This window comes from Podarcis melisellensis (genome assembly GCF_964234715.1).
Source record: "Podarcis melisellensis genome assembly, chromosome: 5".
Taxonomy (NCBI): Eukaryota; Metazoa; Chordata; class Lepidosauria; order Squamata; family Lacertidae; genus Podarcis; species Podarcis melisellensis.
This window is the reverse complement of record NC_138537.1, coordinates 71,179,956-71,204,457: the sequence shown is the minus strand read 5'-3', so window position 1 is coordinate 71,204,457 and position 24,502 is coordinate 71,179,956. Positions and strand designations below refer to the sequence as shown.

Sequence of the window (24,502 nt, the reverse complement as noted above, 5' to 3'; positions counted from 1 at the left end):
GGGGTCACGTGACTGCGGACTCCGCAACTTAGCCGCCTCGTCATTTCACCCCCGCCCGCGCTCGGCGTCACGTGATCCAGTTTGTTGTTGTTGCGGCCCTACGCTGGGCGGCTGCCCGCGTGGGCGTCGACGGGGTCACGTGACGTGTTTAAATCGCTCTGTGTGTGTGTGAGAGAGAGAGAGAGAGAGAGAGAGAGAGAGAGAGAGGTGCGGGAGGGGGGGGCTGTCTTTCCCGTCTACGGGGAAAGGTGGGGGGTGAGAGCGAGCGGGCGGAGAGAGAGAGGGAGGGAGTAGTTGCTCCTTCTCCAAGATGGCGGACGGGGAGACGCCGCTCCTCCAGTGCCGGAGCGGCGGCCGCGGCGGCGGCGGCGCTGTGTCAGGCGCCTCGGAGAGCCCGGAGCCAGCTGTGAAGCGTCAACGCCGGGGCTCCACTGACAGCGCCGGCCGGGCCTGTTCGGCCGCGAAAGAAGCCGGCGGAGAGGCGGAGGCGCCTCTTTACATAGGAAGCGCCGCCGCCGAGGAGGCCCTGGCGAAGGAGGAAGAGGTCGCTGCTGCTGCTTCCTCTGGCGACGGCGAGCCGGGAGAGGCCTCGGCAGCGGTGGGAGAAAGAGGAGGAGAGGAAGGCTGGAGCTGCGCTGGGCTGAGGCGGTGGGGCCTGGCCCGAGAAGAGCCGCCGCCGCAGCCACTACTGCCGCAGTTGTCGTCGCCGCCGCTGCCGAGGTGGTGGCCGAGCCAAGGGGAGGGAGCAGAGGCGGCGCCCGCTGGAGACGCAGCGGAGGCGGCCATTGGCTGCGGGGCGGCGCAGTGTTCGAACGGCGCTGCGGAGGCGGCCGCGCGCCCAGGTGAGGAGCCGCTCCAGAGGCGGAGGGGGCGGCAGGTGGGCGCAGGGCAGCGACCGGGTCACGGAGGAGGAGCATCAGCACCGCTCAGCCTGCTCTTTAGCGGCACGGGAGGGAGGAACCCGAGGACACCGGCATCCTCTTCTAACCCCAGCTCAATGGGAATCGCGCTGTCGGGGCTGGGGGAAGTCAAGGCACTGCTTAGTCCTTCTCCCTCCCGCGATCTTCAAGAGCCGAAGGCCTTGGGAAATCCTCCTAAACACAGTCTTAATGTTTGCAGTAATCTGTGGCTCCTCCCATTCACTTGTCACCGCGGGAGCGAGTGGGGTGGGGGAAGAGAGCTGGGAGAAGGCGACTAAACGTGCAGCCTGGTCCTATACAAGTTTGCTCTAACTGCATATAACTTGCAGCCTTGAACAGCAGCCTGTGCCTGGGAGGATAAAGTTGGCGGAAGCCAGTTTCACTTGGGCTGACGGTTTGCTTAGTAGCAAAAAGCTAGTAATCCCATGCAGAATACAGGGATCTTGGGCAAGCTAGGTTTTTCTGACTTCTATGGCAAGTGCATCATGTGGAGGTGGAGCACCCTCTTCTATGCAACTCTTGAAGATGCAGAAGTTAAAGCAAATCTTACACATATATTATTTCGATGGTACCTAAAGCTTACATAAATGAGTATGACTGATGTAAACATGATTAAATCCCAGTTTAAAAGGAATCTTGTTACTTCTTGTAGGTGAAGTACAGCATAACTTGTTCTAAATGTGATGGCACTACTTTTATCTGATAATGGTTTTTCTCTGTTTAATGTCTTTCAGACAATATGTTTTTTAATGATGAAATAATTGCAAATGGCTTCCATTCCTGTGAGAGTGATGAAGATGATAGAGCCTCTCATGCAAGCTCCAGTGATTGGACTCCAAGGCCACGTATAGGTAGATATTTAGAATTCAATATAGGGGTTCCAATTAAATATCTTGTAAGATTACATCTTCATCCTTGCTTTTATTTTCTTGGGCAAGTCATATCTTTATATTTGTGACACTGTTGGCTTTCCTTCATGTAAGTCTGAACTCTGAGTGGTTTGTTGAGGTGCCTCTATATTTTGCTGCTTATCTTGGCATGAGTAGGGGTTGCACCTTGGAAGAATAGCTGAGTGGCAAATTGCCCCTGCTTTTATCCTTCCGTATTACCACCTCTACACTGCGCAGAACTATGGAGTGCTCTATCTCTTTCTTCAGCTCTAAATCCGGAATTGGCAATTGAGGGTAATCTGAAGTGCAAGCCTGAGCAGTGTGTATGGAGGTCCTGGGCTGCCCAGACAACAAGACGCTCTCTCACACTTGCTCATGTGGTCCAAAGAAAAGGAAAGCAATACATTTGGCACCAGCTTGGTGGCAGGAGTTGCGGGAAGGAGGCATACAAGACACCATCCAAGTGCCTTAGGGACTCCACTCCTAATTTTTGCAGGGTTTACTCCCATGCCTTTTCTTCTCCCAAAGATGTCCTGCAAGGCAGCAGGTACAGATTGTTCCTCAGGGTTTACTCCCAAAGCCTTTTCACATTACATGTAGTTCTGTGATTTCCCCCCACCGATGTTTTTTCTTTGTTTTATGCAGCAACTGAGGTTGCAATCTGAATTGGGGATTAATTCTGCCCTACCACTTGAATTGCTTTCTTACTGAAAATAATCTCCTTAGCTGCTTTTGTCCCACAAAGGAAAAAAGATATAGGAACCAATTATCCTATTCATGGGATTAATACAAAAATGCTGTGGTTATTTGTTGCTCACAGGATGCCTCACCCATGATGCCAATGCATGCCCTTTTGTGTGCAGTACATTACACATTTTTCAGATTGGTATGCTACTTGCTCTGTTGAAAATGTGATAAAAAATGTTGCAGAATTTTCTCCATCAGTTGAATATTCTGCATCAGCCAGATGACAATTGCTTTATTTTCTATTACAGGCCCATACACTTTTGTCCAACAACATCTCATGCTAGGCACAGATCCACGTGCAATTCTGAAAGACTTGTTGCCAGAAACTATTCCGCCTCCTGAACTTGATGACATGACATTATGGCAAATTGTTATTAATATCCTGTCAGAACCACCTAAAAGAAAAAAGAGAAAAGATATCAATACAATAGAGGATGCTGTGAAACTACTACAAGAGTGCAAAAAAATAATTGTCTTAACAGGAGCTGGGGTATGTATCTAATGTTGAATAGAATAAGTAGAACATTATTTGAGATTTTAATTATTCTGATGCAAGTATATAGATCATGTGAATGGATTGCTCTCTGCTGTGCTACAGTAATGCTAGAGTCGCTCCTGGGCAGATGTTTTTCTATATCCAACACAAGCAAGGGATGGTTGTCCATATCACACAGCTCACAGTTCTTAAGAAAATATTTATATCCCATGTGCCCAAATATGCTGAAGGAAAGATACCTGTGTGCCCTAGTGGAATGTGAATATTGAAGCAAATGCAATGATTTTAAGACCTTTCTTCACGGGCAACAATTCTGTACTGTGGCCCAGATTAAACTAGTTGCACTTGTGGGAGCCAGTGCGACAAGTGCCATTTGTGTCCTCCCCCCCCCCCCCAATCAGGTTTGGAGGGGTGGGAGAACTGCTAGAACAGTGTGCGGTGGGGGGGGGGGAGGGAGAGCATTCATCCAAACAAGCAGACAGAGTCTCATTGTGCATCCTGCAGAGCACCTGAGCAAAGGGATGAGCAACTAACTTCTATCACTAGCACGAAGGAACATTTAATTCCCTTGCTCTGATACTGTAAGCACTGACCTTTCATTGAGGCACTAGCAGCTACCCTTGTTTCAGTAGTTCAAGTATATGCAAGTGAATCTTCAAAGGTTGGTAGAAAGGCTAAAGAAAGTAACTAATTTTTGGTAACCCACTACTGTTGGCCAGCCTCCAGGAGACTGAGGCAGCAGTGTATTTTCCAAACCATTGTAGAAATCATAGAGTTGGACAGGACTAGTAAAGTATTTGACAGAGTTTTAGGAAGTAAGTGGTAGAACTTGGCAGCGATGCTCATTTGCATCATATATAATGACTTTAGTTGGAGTGCAAGCAGAAGCTTGTTCTGCAGCAACTAATGTCCTGAATAGAATCACACTACCTACTTTCATTTGTCTGGAACCAAGATGATACCTGTTAAGAAAAGTATTATTTGATTTTGAAGTGACTGAACTGAAATGTTAATTAACGCTGCAGTTCTCTAGCCTGTATGCATATTGCGTTGGATTCTCATAAGTAGTTTTGCTATAGTTGTAAGTGGAATTTCCTAATCTGCAGTTTTTTTAGGTACCTGAATAATGGATAGTTCTAAAAAAAAGTAATATTTTATTTGCCAAAAGAAAATAAGCAAACAGTTGGGGGGTGACTATTTTTAGTTAATTATTTAGTTAGTTATTAAAAGCATTTCTAAACTGCTCACTGTTTTAAAACATCTCTAAACATTAAATTTTACAGTGTATAGTCCAAATATTTTACAGCAACAAATGTTGTTATAGTATACAATTGATCTTTATTATGGTATGTAACCTATTTCAGGTATCTGTTTCTTGTGGAATCCCTGACTTCAGATCAAGAGATGGTATCTACGCACGCCTTGCAGTAGATTTCCCAGATCTTCCTGATCCTCAAGCAATGTTTGATATTGATTACTTCAGGAAAGATCCAAGGCCATTTTTTAAGTTTGCAAAGGTGCCTTTTCTCTCTTGCTTGTATGAAAAACAGATACGTTTAAACAACCTATAATCTTTATGTATCTAAAACAAAGACAGTTTTCCTCAAAGCTGTTATGCCCTTACATGAGCAAAGGGGCACATTGATTATTGCACCAATATAAAATCGCAAATAATGATGTCATGCTTGCTTTGTAGTGTGTTTGAGTAATAATCGGTGCTCTCTTTCTCTTGTAGTGGTTCTTATTTTTATGGGATATAAAGAAACTAAAGAAGCCAAAGTTTATAGAGTAACTATCACTGTTGCTTCTCCTATTAAGAATGCACTACTCTCTTTTTTTTTTTTACTCGATAAAGTAGCGATATGCTTATAACAAATAGGTGGAGTCAAATGTGTGAGTGAACTTTAGCTTACACAGTAGAACTTCATCTTCCTCTCCAGCCCTCCTCCTGCCTCTGGTTCCCCCTCCCCCCCCAAAAAAAGTTTAAGATGATCTCCTTCCCTACTCTGAATCAGATTTTGATGGTGTCTGGATGGGAAGAGGAAAGTGAAATACTTCAGTGTGGCTAAAAGTCTATTCCACTCATAGACAGTTTTGAATACAATCAAATGTTTAAATGCCACTATGATTTATGACTTTAAAATAGCATTGCATACACTGAATCGTGTTTGATGGTGGCGGGTGGGGAAAACTAATTTTCTGACAGTGTATTTATATGCCAAGCTACGGCATAAATATTTTTGGCTTAAACTTAAGGCATCCACCGAAAAAGCAATAATATTGTTTTGGAAGCTTTCCACTTTATGAACAAATTTTATTCTTTCATAAAATTAATAACATGATGAATGAAAATAGCACAAGCTAAGTTGTCCAACTTGAATACATACAATGCTAGTAAAATGTAAAATCAAAAACTTTTTCAGTGGGTTTCAATTATATGTGATTTCACTGATGCACGTGGTGCCTCGGAACATAGCTCCCACATAAAAGGGAGCTGCCTGTATACTTTTTTTAATGCAACCTATAATTCCTTTGGGGATCTTTCTGGATGTAAGATTGTGGATGCTAAATAGCTGTTCTTTTCATTCATACCTTTTAATGATCAACACTGATCAACAGTTGTAATGATCAACATTTTGGAGGCTTGGAAGATACACTTTTTAGAGGAGTGGGTTGTATTAAGGTTGTGCGCATGCAGAGTACCGCTCACAAAGTTGGACTTCCCCTTTCTCTCTTCTCCCTGTGCTGCCTCAAAGTACCCTTTGAAGGCTCCTGCAGCCCTCTGGAACAGATTTTGAGAATCCCTGGAGGTCTTCAAAGGAAAGGATAGGAGGGGGAAGTTCTGTTGCATGTGGAAGTATGTTGTGCTATCAGAACAGCAGCACTGGACATGACTCCATATTTAAGCAGTGCATAGCATGTCATATGTTCAATGGGGGGTGGCAGGAGATGGTGTATACATTTTCCCCATTTAAGTTAATGATGTACGTTAGTAGTATTTTCTCCAAGCTGAAAGGTTAACACAAGTTACGATTAGTTTAAGAAAATGTTGGTTCTAGTAAGCAATAGCTAATGTATGGTGGCCGATCTTTGAACAAAAACTGAAATGTGATATTAGCAAAATTTATTTTTCGCTTTTTCAAAAATTCTACAGGAAATATATCCTGGACAGTTTCAACCATCTCTCTGTCATAAATTTATAGCTTTGATGGATAAAGAAAAAAAACTGCTTCGCAATTATACTCAGAACATAGATACACTGGAACAAGTGGCAGGAATTCAAAGGATAATCCAATGTCATGGTTAGTCAATCTTAAATTCTATCTAGATCTCATGTTAATTTTAATGTGTGTGATAAGGGATATGTGGAATCTTTCAGCATTTTGCATCATCTGTCACTTGGTTAGTTCCTGGAGAATATAGAATAGGATAAATGTTTTGAACTGTACATTTATGAATGCATCTGAAAAGGATTGTGCTTCCGCTCCCTGACAGTGAATTCTATTGCAGTGCCCCCATAGATTTTCAGGATGAACAAATGAAATAAAACAGCAATGGGTAGTATTCAACTAATTCATACTTGGAGTAAACCCATTGGAATCCAAGGGTTTGCTTAGAGTGGGCCTACTCTAAGTATGACTAACTGGATATCATCCAGTGAATTTTATCAGCTAAGTGTGAACATGCAAATTAAGTCATATATGTTTGTATGTGTTCCTATTCTCAGATCAGTATGACTAGAATAAACTAGGTTGGTTAATATTTGAATCCAGACACCACATCTACATCTTTATTTGCTTTTTGGTGTGTGTATGTGTTTCAGGTTCCTTTGCAACAGCTTCTTGCCTCATCTGTAAATACAAAGTTGATTGTGAAGTTGTTCGAGGAGACATTTTCAATCAGGTAGGAATAAAACCCTAAATATTATCAGGTACATTTAAGGCTGCATTCATAAACAGGCTTAAGGAGTAAGGCTCACTGAGCTTAACTGATCTTCTGTGCAAACATGATTAGGAATGCACTGTTAATGAACAAAAAGTATGAGTGTTAATAACTTTCAGATAAAATGTTAACCTTATATCTAGAAATGTGAACTGTAGCAGTTCAAGAATTCAGTTTACATAGAAGCAGTTGTAGTTCTCCAAACAAGTGCAGTTCTTATTTATTATCATTGTTGCATGCCACTCCAATCTCCAAGCAGTGCAAGATTCCAGAGGTTCCAGATGCTTACCTAGGGGTTCAGAAAGCTAGCCTGGCTTGATTGGCTTTTAACACTTGCTGGATCCAGGGATTATAGGGGTCTGGAATCCTCCCAACCCCAAATCTCATAACACTATATTTATATTTCACCATTGCTTCAGTTGAGCTCAAAGCAGCTTGGAAAGATTCTTCAAAGTAGAATATTTCTTGAAGGTTAGTTCAGATGTGACTCTTGACCTGTCATTCACTGGAGGACACTTTGACTTTTATTTCCCTAAGTATTTTAACTCAGCTGCCTAAGATTAGAGCTAGCAGTGTCAGAATGATTTCAGTCCACCTTTCATTTGGGAAGGGGAAGTTTCAGGGATATAATTTGTAAGCTCTAGGGGCAGAAGCAGCTTTGGGGAAAAGACTGAAGATTAGGAGGAGGGAATCTAAAGGATGGGGGTCTGGAGACAAGGTGGTTGAATCAAGGATGCATGGTGACAATAGACTGAGAATTGGGAGGAAAGGCTTTGTGAGACTAGGAAAGGAGGAACTAAGGCATCCCTAGAAACTACTACCCTGCAAAAATTATTATAAGCCTGCTAAGAGGCTAGTAACCTGGGTTTCCATGCTGGCTATGGAAACACATGACTCTAATGTTTAATTGATGCATCTTCATTGTATGCATCATAATCTGTTTCTGTACAGTAGAGAGAGAATACATATGTGAGGCAATCCTTCACAAAAGCTGATAAATATGCAACATGTGCTGTGCTTCTCTTTGTTGGGACAGATGAGAGGAAATATTTGTAAATTATTCATAGAATAGTTCTCTGGAAAATTGTAATCTCTTAACATTTTCACGAGTTTAAAAATAATTTGTTCAGGTGCTTCATGGGAAAAAAACTGGTTAAAGTATTAGTCTTCCTCTATTGAGTACAATTATTAAAGAATACAATTCATACTTGCATGTCATCATCAGTTTTGTTACACTTGGAATATTGTTTAGAAAAGCTGTGGATTATAACATCAGTCATTTTTTTATAGCAATCTGAACTTCTTAATAAATCTGTTGCAGCTAATGTTTTGACCCAGTGATTTGCTAATTGAATTTAGCTTCTATAAAACTAAAACTAAAAATAATAATGCAACCTTCTGTATGCAGGTTGTTCCTAGATGTCCCAGGTGTTCACCTGATGAACCACTTGCCATCATGAAGCCGGAAATAGTGTTCTTTGGTGAAAATCTACCTGAGCAGTTTCATAGGGCCATGAAGTATGACAAAGATGAGGTTGATCTTCTCATTGTTATCGGGTCTTCACTTAAAGTAAGACCAGTTGCATTAATTCCAAGTAAGTGTTGATTGCTCATCTCTTAGGCATATGGAGGGGAGTCTCTGTTTCAGAATAAATATATAAGGAGCTTCCATACAACTGCCATGCTGTACAGTGCTGTAATTATTGAATTTAGAGAGTTTTTTAGATCTGGGAGGAATATAAGAGCAAGGAGTATATTTATCTTGCATACTACTAAGTAATATTGCAGAAGCAGAATTCTAGGTCACTTTTTAGTGCATTTACAGGTAGTTCCTAAAACTAGTTGACACATTTGTTAATAACAGTTGACATTATATGTCTGTAACATTCATTTTGTTTTATTTTTCTTAAACATGTAGGTTCTATCCCACATGAAGTGCCTCAGATTCTAATTAATAGGGAACCATTGCCTCATCTACACTTCGACGTGGAGCTTCTTGGTGACTGTGATGTCATTATCAATGAATTATGTCATAGATTAGGTGGTGAATATACAAAACTTTGTAGCAATTCAGTGAAACTTTCAGAAATAACAGAGAAGCCTCCCCGACCTCACAAAGAATTTGAAATACATTCAGCTGAATTACCACCTACTCCTCTAAACATTTCTGAATATTCTAGTTCACCTGAAAGAATTGCACCACAACATTCTCAGGTGGTACGTTCAGAGCAATCTTCTGAATATAAAGCAGGAAATTCTGATGCTTCCTTGGAGTCTAAAGAGAACTGTGTAGAAGAAAAAATTCAAGAAGTTCAAAACTCTTTAGAGAATGTTGAAAGTCTTTCTGACCATCTAGAAAACCCAGAACATGTGAAGGAAAATGGATCTAACCAAGAGGAAAACAAAGAGAGAAGTGAAAAAACATCTCTTGAAACACTGAGAAAATGTTGGGTTAATAGATGTGCAAAAGAGCAGATTAGCAAGCGGCTTGATGGTAAGTGCTTAAATAATTTGCAAACACCACTACATTCAAATTAAACAATACTTTCAAAGTATTAAACACAGCAATTTTGTTTTGAAGGAATTCACTCAGTAGTGAACAGCATTTTGTAAAAATGTCCTGATCTTGCAACCAGAGATACAAACAAAAACATGTACATCCACTTCAATAAAAAATACTTAGATTTATGTTGGTGCAGTACAATAGGAAATCTAGAACAAATGAAAGAATTCCTCTGACTGAACCAGCTGATTACTTCAAATGTTTGCAAGCTTTCAAACTACATGTAGGCAATATGAACTGAATTTATTTTGTATGCCTTCAAAACGAATGTCTGCATTTCTAATATACTTGTTTTATTTCTTTGTTTTTCTGCCTTACAAAGCTATTGTCAGACCCATATGAAATGAGATATCTATTTATAATTATATCCCACTTTGTCCCTGAAGGTGTTTAAAAAAGTGGTCCTACCCATGGCTGTGGGCAAAATTCAAATTAGGATATTTGTAATAAAACAATGTAGTAATCTTTGTTTTGTTCTAAAATGCAACAAATCTAGAAAGGCAATTAGACGTGAAACACTGATAAACACTTGGTTGATGAAGTTGTGCAGTGCCTTTAAGTCAATTCCCATCACCTTCATTTGGCATGACTTGGTCAAGGATGATGGGAGCTGTAGTCTATAATAACTGGCATCACATAGATTACCACTGGTTTCAGCAATTAGGCTGCAGTCCAAACCTCTGATCTGCCACAGGTAGGGTGACAGGGACAGCACTATCCCCCCACCCAGCCCAAAACAGCTGTACTGGGGGAAAGCCCCCAAACAGGATGTGCCAGGGAGGGGTTGAGCCAACCAGGGATACCCTGGATCCCAGCTTGGCCCCACTGACATCACTTAACCCTCACACTAACTCCAGGCTGGTAAGGATTATTGAGTTCAATGTGGCTTACTTCTGAAAAGATGTGTATAAGATTGTGCTGTCAAGTACATTATGGGCGATTCCACACAATCTAAAAAGTGGCAATGGAAATGGCACTTCGGTATGTCGTGTGAAGGGGAGGGGAATTTACATATCCCCATGGATATTTCCCCCCTGCATCTCCCCACAGGAAATATGCACATCTTTTGTTTCTTTCCCACTCCCTCATCTTTTTACAAAATCCAGAAGGAGCAAGAGGGGGAAGGGTCAGTTCAGGTAATCCTCAAACATGATTTGCAGGATTCGGAATTACTTCTACACATTTGCGCAGCATTGTTTACCTGGTTAGGACATCATGACAAAATTAAGTTTTGCTTTAAGCAGAAAGGGGATCTTGGGTGCGGGGGGGCAGGGAGAGAGAGAACATGTGAGGCAAAGTCTCACTCCTGAAAATCTAAAACAAGGTTTGAAGGATTATCTAAACCAACCCGAATTTTAAGATGCAGATTTCTGTTATTACCACTGCTTTTAAGCATCCAAATCAACTCAACTGCTGCAAGAAAAACCTGAAAAGAATTGGGAAACTTGTTTTTCCCTAAGTTTACAAAGATTGGTGCACATGGCAGTAGTTTTCAGTGCCAAGCTATTTATATGAAGCCAGTCCTTATATGGACTATGTGAGTTTTCTCCACACCATCCAATTTCTTCTTTTTTGCATACAGAAATTGACTTTGTATTTGTGGCAGCTTGCCTCGTAGAAGTTGTAGTGTGCACACCAGCACCAAGCTTCTGGTACATGTGTGCCAGATGTGAAGCATGGATATGTTTTTTGCATTACAAATTTTATTAATATAGAACAGTATGCTTTCCTCAAGTTCAGAATGTCTAATAGCATACTGGAGATAACAATATGATTTCCTGAGTAAAACAAAACCTCATTTAGATGCCTGGAATGGGAGAGACTTGCAGCATGAACAGGTTGCAGGAATATCAAGAGTTGTACAGGCCTTTTAGTGTAGCTTGCAATTGCACAGCCCATCAAAAATGGTATTTCAGTCAACTTGCTTTTAATAAGCCTTTAGGCGGTAAGCTCTGAAGCGATTGCTGTATTTCTTTGATAACAGTCATTGGCCCAGTCTGACGTCATTGCTTATTAAGATGTATCTTTGAGAAAAGTGAAGGGAAAGAAGTGGATTGTAGACTTCATAATTAAACCACAGAAATTAGTTACACATTCATAACTGCTTCCCTTCCCTCAAGATCTTTGACTGTGGCCACCAGTAAATGAGAGTGGAAGGGAGCTCTTCCTTTGAGACAATATTGGAATGTGTACATTATGTGTACAGTGAGAAACTTGGAGGGGGGTGCTGAATAGTGAATGCCTTCATATGTTACTGAATCCAGTTAAGCACATAGCAGCATGTAGTGAGCCTTTAAAAAGGGATTCCATAGTCCACAACATGTGAAATTAAAGTGTAATAAATTTTATGTATACCTATTTCCTTACTTAGAAACAGTAGTGCTTAAAATAATGACAACCCATAATCATTAATGTATCACATTTAGGACTTCTTGGGATTATTAATGCTGAAATAACTATTCTTGCTAATCAAACATGTTTCAGGTACCCAATACTTGTTTTTACCACCAAATCGCTATATTTTCCATGGTGCTGAGGTATACTCGGACTCTGAAGATGATGTCATATCCTCCAGCTCTTGTGGAAGTAGCAGCGATAGTGGGTCCTGTCATAGTCCAAGCTTAGACATAGAAGACGAGAGTGAAATTGAAGAGTTCTATAACGGTATAGAAGAAGATACTCCTGACAGAGAAGAGGAGAATGGATATGGAGAAGATGGAATTGAGCTTCAGGAATCTGAGTCTGTGTCGGTAAACGAAGCTGTAGGATTTGACCATTCGACAGACAAACTATAAAGTAATTACTGACTGGTTTCAGGAACTTTCCCACCAGCATTAGCAGTTTTGGCATGTTGGAATGAATGTGTACTGAATTTAGAGCAAGGAAAATATAAGGATGTAGTGTTTATAAGCAACTAGAATAGATTTTCATGCATAGTTTTCTAACTTTTCCAATTAAATTCTATAAAGGCACACTCAACACTAATCTTTTTGAATTTTGAAGGTACTAAGTATCTTTTTACTGTCACTCATTCATTTTTATTAAGTTTAATCTGTGTGAGCTGTGTGTGTGTGTGTACATATACAGTATTTTTGCTTAACAAATTTCAACTTTTTTTTTGAACCGTTTTGAAAAAGCCATTGGAATGTTAATATAATATAAAGGGAACAGCTAATCTAGACCAAAGAATGGTATTTTCACGCCTCTTGCTTTGTAACACTTTGATTTATTTAAAGTCTCCCCCCCCCAGCTCTGTTACTGCATAATCTGTTTAACACTGGTATTTCCCCAAAAGTTAGTATGGCAGCTATGTTTCTTAACATTAGACTTCATGTTGAAATGCATGTGAGCATATTGAAATTAGGCATCATAGTGAATACCTGGAAATCCCTGACTACTTTGATTATTAGAAAGTGCTACTGCAAAACAAAAAACTTCCTGTGGTTATGTAATAGTGCCTATTGGCATGCAAAATTATAGCAAAATGGTGTTCAGTTAAGTAGTAGCTCATTAAACTTTTTTGTGACACACAAAGGATAGGTGGAACAGGAAGTCATTATACAAAGCTAGCACTTAATGTATAAAATCTTTTGTGAATGCTGCCAAAATGTGAATATGTAAATGTACTGAAGGTGTGTATATAATATTCAGGATATGGGAGCAGTCTCCAAAAGAGCTTCTGTACCCGACACAAACCCTTAAAAGGAGAAACTTAAACTTCCAATATAAAACAGAAAGTTCAGTTTAAGCATAAGTTTAAAATATGCTGTTTGAGGACGGGCTTCTGTTTTAGATAACTTAATACCACGTGTTGGTACTGAATTATACAAAAAGCAGCTACAGAAATTGGTCACAACGCTGCTTCTTCAAGGCTGCCTTTTAAAAGTGGATGTCACACATACTTCCAGCTGCAGATTGTTTCCATCTTCCACAATGTGTTTCCTCACCCTGTATTTAATAGTAAGTTTTATGTTTATTTGTGAAACCACTTTTCAGCCGTATCCCAAGAGAGCTCTGCCAGTTATTGATCATTCATTCATGTACATTGCTTTAATATTTATTCCATTTTGAAATATGTAAAGTGGTTGTCCTTTTTAAGCAATTAATACATCTGTTCCGTAACAATAGCATAAAAAAGTGTTAAGAATGGCCTTCTGTGTTCATCTGAAAAACATTGGCATGTTTTCTCATGGTCCAGGTTCTAAATAGCAGAACTTGCTAGACTACACTAAAGAATGCAATATGTTTAGCTTTGCTTGCATGTCAAAATGTATTTGTGCTATAGGAGATATTTTAAAATGAAAATATTTTGTTTTTAAATTATTTTTACAGTGTGGATTATTTTATGCTTTTATATTGTATATAGTGTCTTTTATGTAACCAACTGGCAAATGTTTTGTAGAAGACTGTTTTAAAATGACCTGGCTCTCTTCCTGCAACTTTTGAAATACAAAACCAGTGTTTTATACTCGTATAGTCTGTTTTAAGGTCTATTAAATTGTCGTTTAAATTTTTGTTGCTGTTAATAATGTGTGTGGAAAGCCTCTCACTCCTCTCTTGCAACTTCTTGTTTTACCAACAGATATGAAATACAATACAGCTTGTGGAAAGTATACTATGGCGTTTCTCCACTTAGGGTTTCTAATGGATGTGAACAACACCATGGCTGGTTTTAAATTTAGTCTAAGCTTAATGTGAGACCAATATGATCTTTTGAGCAATTTAGACCAAGCCTCCATCAAATGTCTTAACTTTTCATTTTAAAGAACGAACAGGACCACTGCAGATGCAATGCAGCCAGCTTCCTCTTACCTGTGCATAAGGTGGCCTATTACTTCTGTGCTTCTCTCTTCTGTGCTGCCATGCTATAATTCACAGCATGAATTCACACAGTGAATTTGCAGTCCCTGATTTGAGCTAATCCATGAGTAGTGCCAACAATGATTATTTACAGATGAACAGAGAAGAGCAGCCTGACTGGACCTTAAATGTTTTCCATCCTTCATAAGAAGCTTTTCCTATGTATGTTTTACGCATTAAAAGGAGGTGCTAGAATATCTCAATACATTAGGATAACTGAATTAGCTGCCTCCATGTAGCAAGCCATTTCTGACTGCTGACTGCTGGTCTGACTCACTACATGAATTGCCAAGTCTTCACCATGCCAGTTAGTTTTTACTCCCTATGTTTTGCCCCAGAAAATCACTCATGCACCATCCAAACACCTTACAAGCTAGAAATAGCTTAATTGTTCCTTATGGCAGCCATCTCCCTATAATAGTCATCTTTCCATATCAAACCTAAAGTTAATGTTCAACAGTTATTCTACTGGCTTCCTACACATGGGCAGAGGCTTGCATGTGAGGAAAGGGAAATATATAATCCACTTAAAAGTATTTTATTTCATATTATTGTGTGAGTAAAAGTGTATTAAGAGACTCATCTTCAGGTGACTCTACAACTCAACAGATGGAGGAGAATCTGCCACAGTTCAGCACTGTAACTTTCAAAGTAAAAACAAAGGAAATTTTCTATCTGATTTTTATTTTAATAATATACAAGGCCACTCAAAAACAGTGTTCACTGGGTGGCTCATTAATAAAATGATAAAATGCAATTAATACTTTGTATGTAAATATTTTAATTTGATAACCTTGTATTTATGAAACCCTAAGAGCAGCTGTGCAACTGCAACTATAAAAGACCTAGTGGCTTAAGGAGGGTGTATTTGTGTGATCAAGGATTGCCTGTCTTTTTTAGGAGTGAGACTCCTATAGAGTAGAAAATAGGACAGTTAATATGGGCAGTATAATAACAAAGCTCTGAGGATTTGGACAGGTGCACCTGCCCAAATTCCCATATGAGCCCTAATGTGAGGAATGCCTTTGTTTGTTTTTTAAGTGGGGAGACCTTTGACTTGTCATTTTCTCTGGCCCTAGCTGTATTTCATAGCAAACTGTTCTGTGAGCCCCCTTGCCATGTGAAACACCCGGTAAGAGTCATCTTATTCCACACGGACATACCTGAGTTCTAAGACCATTCTTGGAGGTGGTTGCTCATCTTCTGAAACAGATAACCAACACCTCTTCTTGTTAAAAAGTGTGGCACTTACTGTAGCAACTTCATTGTGAGTACCAGCACCTATTTTTCTAGAAAGAAAGCACTGGTGCAACCCTACCTGGCCCTTGAGAGTGCCTCTGTGCAGGTGCTGCATTGCAAATCCCCCCCTTCCTCCATTCTTAGGGTTAACCAAGCCTTCCCCAGCCTTAGGGTTCTTAGGGTTAACCAAGCCTTCCCCAGCCTGGTAACCTCCAGACACTGGGGGTGACAGACCCTCCAAGTGTCCCTGTTTTCCAGGCACATCCCTGATTTAGTGAAGCTGTCCTGGTTTCTGCTTTGATCCCAGGAACATCCCACTTTTCCTTAGAACGTCCCTATTTCCATTGGGAGAAATCTTGGAGGGTACGGAGTTAATGTTTTACAGTGGTACCTCAGGTTACATACGCTTCAGGTTACATACACTTCAGGTTACAGACTCCGCTAACCCAGAAATAGTGCTTCAGGTTAAGAACTTTGCTTCAGGATGAGAACAGGAATCGTGCTCCGGGGGCGTGGCGGCAGCAGGAGTGCTAAAGTGGTGCTTCAGGTTAAGAACGGACCTCCAGAACAAATTAAGTACTTAATGAGGTACCACTGTATTACGTTTCCATATATGTTGGAAGTTGCCCAGAGCGGCTGGGGCATAGCTTTCCTTTTTTTGCGGGAAATTCCCTTATTCCAGCACTGCTTCCCGCTGCTATCCCGGAATGTTAGATATCCTGTAGACTGTCCCCGGCACAGGTGAGGCTGCTGATCCCTTATTTTCAAATCTGAAAGTTGACAGCTATGTGCTGGGGCAGCCCAGTAAGATGTATGGGGTATATAAATAGTAAAATTATCATTATGCAATGGGACGACCCTATTGTCATCAGAGAACTGTTGGCGGGTATGGGATGATGGGAGTTGTGCTCTTCACGATGGGGGGAGCACCAAGCTGGCGAGAACTTGGGGGGGGGGAGGCCCATGAATGACCCACAGCCCTGAGCCTGCGGGCGCGCAGCCCCGATTCGGGCTGGTGTTGATGGCGGTCGCCCGCTGCCCCTCCCTCTGGTGGGAGTGGCCGCCTGCCGTGAGCGCCGGCGACAGCTGCAGGGCTGGCTGACCTTGCTTCGCCGTCGGATCCCCGCATCTCCGCCATGGCGACCAGGCTGCTGCTCCTCCGGCTCTTCCCGCGAGCTGTGCGGGCCACGGCGCCCGCCTCCATCCGAGCCATGAGCGCCGGGGGTGCGTACAGGCCGACGAGGGGCGGCGGCGGCGGGGCTGAGCGCGTTCTGCTGGGCTTGCGAGAGCGCGCTCCGGGGGAGCGAGGGGCTGCTTTTGCCTGGCGCTCGCAGACCCGGCAAGGTGACCTCAACTCAAACCAAAGCGCGGCACCCTCTGCCCCGTCCAGGAGGCGCCTCCTCGGGTTATGAGGTCGTGATGGGCCCTCGAGGGCCCGTCCCCCCGGGCGCTCCTACCTGGTTTTCCGCCAAGAAACCAAAGCCCACCCCCCACCCCGGGCGTATGGCAGGCAAGAGCCGCCCCTGGCACAAGGCCCCTTTGCGTCCCTCTTCTTGGAGGGAATCACGTGCCCTGTGGGGAAGACACGTGGAACAGCCCCCCATAAATGGCCTTTGAAGTGAGGCAGGCAATAGTCTCTTTGCAGAGCTGCACGTGAGTTTGGGGGGAGGGGGAGGGAGGGAGTCACCATTGGCGTCCAGCGAGCTAATGATTAATAATTATCATCTAAACTTGACAATTACCCAAAGCAAAAGGGTTGTTTGTTTGTTTTCTGCTGAGGTTCTGTTGTAACTCTCGTTTGACCTGTGGGTGGAAGGCAAAGGTTACGAAATGCCCCCTTCTCACCACAATTCTGCCACCCAGCCCCCTTCCTTGGTTAACTCTGCTGGTGTCCAGGGGATATAGAGTAATTTAGGAGTATGCTTTCCTACCACCCCACTTAGGTAAAGGGACCCCTGACCATTAGGTCCAGTCGTGACCAACTCTGGGGTTGCGGTGCTCATCTCGCTTTACTGGCCAAGGGAGCTGGCGTACAGCTTCCGGGTCATGTGGCCAGCAGCACTAAGCCACTTCTGGTGAACCAGAGCAGCGCACGGAAATGCCGTTTACCTTCCCGCTGGAGCGGTACCTATTTATCTACTTGCACTTTGTGCTTTGGAACTGCTAGGTTGGCAGGAGCAGGGACTGAGCAACGAGAGCTCACCCCGTCGCAGGGATTCGAATTTTCAACCTTCTGATCAGCAAGTCCTACGCTCTGTGGTCTAACCCACAGCACCACCTGCGTCCCACCACCCCACTTACCAAATTGCAAACATCATGTCCCTGAACAGAGCCTGAAGGCTATAGCCCAGTAACTGGGATTCAGTGGAATACTTTCTCTGATGTAACTAGTGATGGAAATACGCTCCCTTTTCTGCACTGTTTCTACCTCTACAACATCCTTTTTGAGCTACAGCTAAAGCTGTACACAACATTCTAAATGTGGCAACACCATAGATCACAGAATCAGAATTATAGAGTTTGAAGGGACAACATAGTCCAACCTGCTGCAATGCAGCAAACCTTTGCCCAAGGTGGGGCTCAAACCAACGACCCTGAGATTTAAGAATTGCGTTCTCTACCAACTAAGCTATAATGTATTGTGTAAGGACATTGTGGTACTCTCAGTTTTCATTTCAGTCCATTTCTTTATCATCTGAAGCTGTCTTATTCACTGCAACATACTGATAATTTCATTGAGCTCTCTGCCATGACCCCCAGGTTTTTAATTAGACCCTGCTATATGCCATCTGATCAGTGTACTTAATAATGGTGGTGGTAAAGAATATGTAGTGCATCCTAAAATATCACCTTCAAACCAGTATGATTTAAAAGTGCTTAATTTTATCTTCATTGTGTCATTCTCCACTTCTTCCTGGGGTTCATTTAGTCGGTTCAACATTTAATATTAAATTGCTACACCCTCCAAGGGCCCATGAAACTCATTTTGGAAATTAAAACAAATTTTCAATTCGCCTGAAGCCAAAACAGAAAAGACTGGGAAATACACAGGACAGCTGAGTTTGGTGGCACCTTCAAGGGAAGTGGTATACCCAGTAGGCTCAGAGTGGCTGGGAGCCTGATCATCCATGTACACCTCAGGCCACTCTTCCACTGCTCTGGATGGCTGGGTGAGATATGCAGGCTCCTCTGGGTGCCATGATGGAGAAATCAGATTGCTGCAGCCCTGAGGGCCCCCCTCCCCAGGCGGCTGGCATCGCTATTAGAAGTGTGAGTAGAGCACCCAGCAGGACTCAGAGGAACAGAACACAGGGAGAGGGCAAGAGTGGAATGGAGGCAGAAGGAAAAAGGCAGAAGTCAGGAAGATGGAGTTATGGAGATGGTGGGGAGGCAGAGCAGAGCAGACTCAACCCCAATGTCTGTGGAGGAAGTCACTGGCTGAGTGCAAAAGCCAATGAAAAGCAACCGTTTTGAGTTTCTGGTCCATGGTCTCTCCCAATACAGCTCCTTGCCAAAAGTGCAAGGAACAGGGGAGGCAGCAGACTGATGTGTCTCCTTGTTAAGACACAAGGGAGCCTAGTTATGCCTCTGCCCAAAGGTACAGTGGTACCTCTGGTTGTGGACACAATCCGTTCCGGGGTACCATTTGCACCCCGAAAAGTCCGCAACCAGAGCAGCGCTTCTGCACATGCGCGAACTGTGCAGAATGCTTCTGCGTGTGTGGCGAAACTTCCAGGTTTGCTGTGTTCTTAACCTGAAAAAATGCAACATGAAGCATTCACAAGAAGTATGACTGTAGTTGTTATCATCAATGCCAACAAAGCAGAATGTAGAATGACACATAGAATCTCGATCAGTGCATAAAGAGAGATGGCAATTACAAAAGAAAGAGCTAGCTGCATTTGCTATGAAGGCCTGAGATTTGCGTACTTAAGCCCAAGTTGACCCTACACTTAACAGTTGATTTAAATGGGTTTAAGTTTGCATATCGGGGGACGCAGGTGGCGCTGTGGGTTAAAGCCTCAGTGCCTAGGACTTGCCTATCGAAAGGTCGGCGATTCGAATCCCTGCGGCGGGGTGCGCTCCCGCTGCTCGGTCCCAGCGCCTGCCAACCTAGCAGTTCGAAAGCACCTCCGGGTGCAAGTAGATAAATAGGGACCGCTTACCAGCGGGAAGGTAAACGGCGTTTCCGTGTGCGGCTCTGGCTCGCCAGATGCAGCTTTGTCACGCTGGCCACGTGACCCGGAAGTGTCTCCGGACAGCGCTGGCCCCTGGCCTCTTAAGTGAGATGGGCGCACAACCCCAGAGTCTGTCAAGACTGGCCCGTATGGGCAGGGGTACCTTTACCTTTACCTTTAAGTTTGCATATCAGTGCATAGTGTCAGACAGGCAATCAAATCTGGGGGTTTCCATTGTTCTTTTCAGGTATCCCTACAGATGAAGAGCAAGCTACTGGGCTTGAATTGAAAAGTATGCAAGCCTTGAAGAGAGGGGAAGTAAGTTTAAAGCAATTGAAGAGTTTCACTGAAATATGATTTTGTTTGGTTTCACACTCTTGACTAATAACTATCACTATCAGTGGAAGATTTTAAAAAGAAATTTAACCTCTAACCCAACACATCTCCCATTGCTTTTGTTGACTACACCATTGGCTGTGGTCTCATCATACACTGTGACTTAGAGGTCTCAAGTCTTTACGGGCCTTGTAGATTTTTCTCAGCATCACTTAATTTACACATCAAACTGAATTTAAAAGCAATTAAATTCATGCAGATGACCCAAGGTTGGAGTGGAATACAGCCTGAAACTCTTACTTCAGTCACCCAAGATTTATAACTTTTTTTTCTTTTCCACTGTATTCTAGTTCTTTAAAAATCAACCCTTGGTCATTCAGTAAAGGAAAAACATGGCAGGAGGGGATATATAACAACTGTGCTGCTAACTAACACATTTCTTCTTTATAAAGGATCCATACAACGTATTGAAGCCCAAGAAATATCCAGGAACCAGAGAAGAGCCTCATATTGTTCCATCAATTGGGGACAAGAGACTAGTGGGTTGTATCTGTAGGTATCAGAATTCGTTTGACTTCAGTACATACTGTCTTCCTGATTCCCATATTGCATAGTCTTGTAAAACCTATTAAGCACCAGACATTTCAGGTGCAATCCCGTCCCACCATGGTGAAGCAATCGTCTTTTGATTCAAGCAGTAGAGCCTTTCCCCTTCAACACATCCCTCAGTGTATGCATGCACTCAAAGAGGGATAATTATAGAGGCAGCATGCTCAGACTTCCCACTCCCTGTCCTGGGCTGCCTGTGTGCATGCACAAGGGGAAGAAGCCACTGAACCCAAGGCGAGTTGAGGAGGGTAAGAGTGGATATAAGTATTCCATCCATATCTTATAAATTACCGACAGCGAAATTTATGTTGTAACAGTGTTGATTGTTAACAGTGGTTTCTAGTTGAGTTGGGTGTGAGTGCTTTAAGAAATTTAAAAAATACTGTTCAGGCATACTTATTGCCCCTGTAACAAATGGAGCGGCATGTAAAATATGCAAAGCCTGAGTCTTTGTTAGAAGATGCATACTATATTAAGATACACACATGGGATTTTCTATGATTCTTGCTTTGAAACACCAAGGAGCTCTTTCCCAGGTTGTTTTCACTCTCTGGCCTTGTTTTCTTGTCCGACACCAACAGTCAGCAGGGTGACAAGTTAAACATTTCCTGCCAATTCTCACCCACATTCATGCATTTGGGAGTCTCTTTCCCAGAGTCCACGTGTAGTTATGTCCTATGACAACTACACAAAAGATGCAGCAACATGCAAAACTACTTTCCATTGATATGGTAGGAAAGATGCCATAACCAACTTCAAAAATAGACCAGCTTCAAAGGCTGCTGTTCCGTTATTCTAGGGAGCCAAAACTGTTGTCAAATGTACGGTAACTGGCCCTTCTCTAAAGTCCTTGAAGCTTTCTAAAATGTGGGTTCTTAATTAACAGATACCAGAATTTTCTTTCTTTCTTTTTGCAGGTGAGGAAGATAACTCCACTATTATTTGGTTCTGGGTACACAAAGGAGACAGCCACCGTTGCCCTCAGTGTGGGTCTTACTACAAGCTAACTCATTATGAACTCCCCCACTGAGAACTGATACCAAGAAAAGGTGTTTTTTCTTTCTTTCTTTCATTGTAGACTTAAATAAATCTGCCTGCCTTTAGTTGCATCAACCTTAGTTTTACTTTATTGCACCTGCATCTAAAAGCTGAAACAGAAATATCATACAAGAGCTCTGAACAGTATCCCTTTTTTGGGATCAAAGCAGCCACAGTAGGTCTGGTTTGGATTATGGCTGCAGCTGTGCTGTTTTTTCTATTTTTAAAATCACTCCCACCGTCCTACAGCTGCTATTTACCCCATTAGGGGAAACATACAAGTGCCTATATGCTGGTGGATGAGGTACAGTTAGGACCTTGATAGCAATGCATGCACCCTCATTGCTCATAATCCCCTCCCACCTCGTGTAATAACAGCATGTGTGTGTGTGTGTGTGTGCACGTGCACACGCGCGCGCACACACACACACACACACACCTAGCTTCATTCTTAAAACTACTGCTGACACACAAAATGTTCCTTCCAAAATCTCATCATTTTCACGGGAACTACTTCAACAAGTTATTTGTGAACTACAAAAATGGAGATGATCCAAACTGCAACCAACAGAATGGTAGAAGAACCTAGCTTCACATGCCACGCTTGGTCAAAGTAACAGACATCTAGGCTGAGCATTATTACAATGTAACACATGGTTATGGAACAAACTTCTGCAAGGGAAGTAGTGATATGTTGGGAACTTAGTAGGAAGGAAAGACAGCTTACTTAACAAGGTACAGTGGTGCCCCGCAAGACGAACGCCTCGCAAGACGAAAAACCCGCTAGACGAAAGGGTTTTCCGTTTTGGAGGTGCTTCGTAAAACGAATTCCCCTATGGGGTTGCTTCGCAAGATGAAAAAAATCTTGCATCCCCCCACGGTTTTTTTTCGCTTTTTTCGCCCTTTTCTTAAGCCGCTAAGCCGCTTATCAGCTGTTCCACTGATAAGCCGCTTAACAGCTGATCGCTGGAAGCCGCTTGACAGCTGTAGTGCTAATCCGCTAAGCTGTCAATGGGCTTGCTTCGCAAGACGAAAAAACCGCTAGACGAAGAGCCTCACGGAACGGATTAATTTCATCTTGCGAGGCACCACTGTATATGCAAGGAAGAACTCATTCAATATAACGAGTAACTTGGGTTGCTGCTTTCCCCACTTCAATTATAACGGGTTGGCAAGGCTTACCAGCCATGGGCCGGATCACTCCTGTGGAGATTGTCCGTGGGCCGGACCGGCACAGTGCGATGCTGGAAATCATGTCTACGCATGTCCACGGCGCCAGAAATCACTTCTGTGCATGCCCAGACGCCAAAAATCGCACCTGCGCAGAAGCGATTTTCAGCGTCTGGGCATGTGCAGAAGTGATTTCCAGTATCTGCATGTGCGCAGACATGATTTCCGGCGACGCTCCGACACTCCCTACACAGCGCGCGGGAGACTCGCTGAGCGGGCAGCTCGTGGGCCAGTAAAACGGTCTTCGTGGGCCGCATCCGGCCCATGGGCCACACGTTGCCAACCCCTGCATTATAACATACAAAGTATTGCACATATGCATAAGCATGGTCCGTGTTTCTGATCCTTTGCTAAACCATGTCCTGTCATTTCAGCGTATCAATATAAATTGACAGTATTGACAGTATTCCTGTTTCACTCTAATGTGACATTGCCAGATGGACTTCAGTCATGCAGACTACAGAGCCTACATGGGTCTTGTCAACTGCAGACGCAGTACAGCCAGAACTGGGAGTTAAGGCTGAACCTCATATGAACCTCAAAATAATTATCACAGAGATGTGTGCTAAGTGACACATTGCTATGCTAACTCCTGCACAGAATCAAATTTGTTGAAAGAATGAAACACCTACATGCACACTTGTACATAATTCATTCAAGATTTTTTTTATTTGATGCTTGAATTGTTTCACTGCAGTTTATAAATCTAAAAAAAAATAAATATTTCACAGCTGAAAGTCACATACTATCCATTAACATGTAAACATTCAGGAACTTAAGCCAGCCCCCACCCCATCAATCCTCATGTTCAATTCGATATCATCAAGAGATGTCTTACTGAAATCCCAAAAGTCTTTTAAAAAGAGAGCATTTAACAATTATCTGAAAAAGTGTAAACTGAACCAGAACTGCAAAACTGCTCTTTCAACATTTGTGAATGGGAACAAAAGGATAAAATTCTCAGCTCTACTGAAGGTAAAAGGCAAAAAGTGGAGCTGAAGCCAGGCATTCCTTGATTAAATTCCAAGATTAAATAATGGGTTCCATTCATAATTTTAACAACTGATAGTTGCTTCATGCTGCCATGAAATTATCAGACAAATTCTCTTTCACATTGTCTTGATCTCTTTTTTTATGTTAACAGGAGCCATATTTGTTCCAGTATGAAAGGGTTGACATAAAATTTATGGCTCCTCATTAGATTTTTACAAAAAGACAAGAGATGCATATCTCTTATCAGCTCAAATGTTAACGCCTTTTGGGTGTGTGTCTGTTTTTATAAAATGAGCCCCAATTCAGTTACAAGTAATAGATACTCTACTGCTATTGGAGCACAGGCATTTTATTACAAAAAAAAAATTATTTACAAAATGAAAAACCTAATGTGACAGTTGCAGTGATTGGGGGGGGGGGTAAGCACACCTTTCACACACACAGCAAGTCATTTTGCAATA

At 42.5% G+C, this 24,502-nt stretch overlaps 2 protein-coding genes and 1 long non-coding RNA gene across 3 annotated transcripts; 2 read left to right on the top strand and 1 right to left on the bottom strand.

Moving 5' to 3' along the window:
* The first annotated feature begins 271 nt into the window (after positions 1-271).
* SIRT1 (sirtuin 1) lies at positions 272-14,087 on the top strand. Its single transcript, XM_081913608.1, has 9 exons — positions 272-842; positions 1,655-1,771; positions 2,806-3,047; positions 4,418-4,570; positions 6,208-6,355; positions 6,877-6,956; positions 8,404-8,590; positions 8,914-9,489; positions 12,043-14,087. The coding sequence occupies exons 1-9, from the start codon at positions 311-313 to the stop codon at positions 12,351-12,353; spliced, it is 2,346 nt and encodes a 781-aa protein (XP_081769734.1). The 5' UTR covers positions 272-310; the 3' UTR covers positions 12,354-14,087.
* On the bottom strand, positions 13,810-15,724 carry LOC309371317. Its single transcript, XR_014169044.1, has 2 exons — positions 15,018-15,724; positions 13,810-14,114 (listed from the first exon to the last, which is right to left on the bottom strand). It is a non-coding gene; the product is annotated as an uncharacterized lncRNA (long non-coding RNA).
* Positions 15,725-16,724: 1,000 nt separating this feature from the next.
* On the top strand, positions 16,725-21,893 carry LOC309371173 (cytochrome c oxidase subunit 5B, mitochondrial-like). The gene is made up of 4 exons (XM_081913857.1): positions 16,725-16,881; positions 20,083-20,153; positions 20,624-20,723; positions 21,698-21,893. The coding sequence occupies exons 1-4, from the start codon at positions 16,794-16,796 to the stop codon at positions 21,808-21,810; spliced, it is 372 nt and encodes a 123-aa protein (XP_081769983.1). The 5' UTR covers positions 16,725-16,793; the 3' UTR covers positions 21,811-21,893.
* The last annotated feature ends 2,609 nt before the right edge of the window (positions 21,894-24,502 follow it).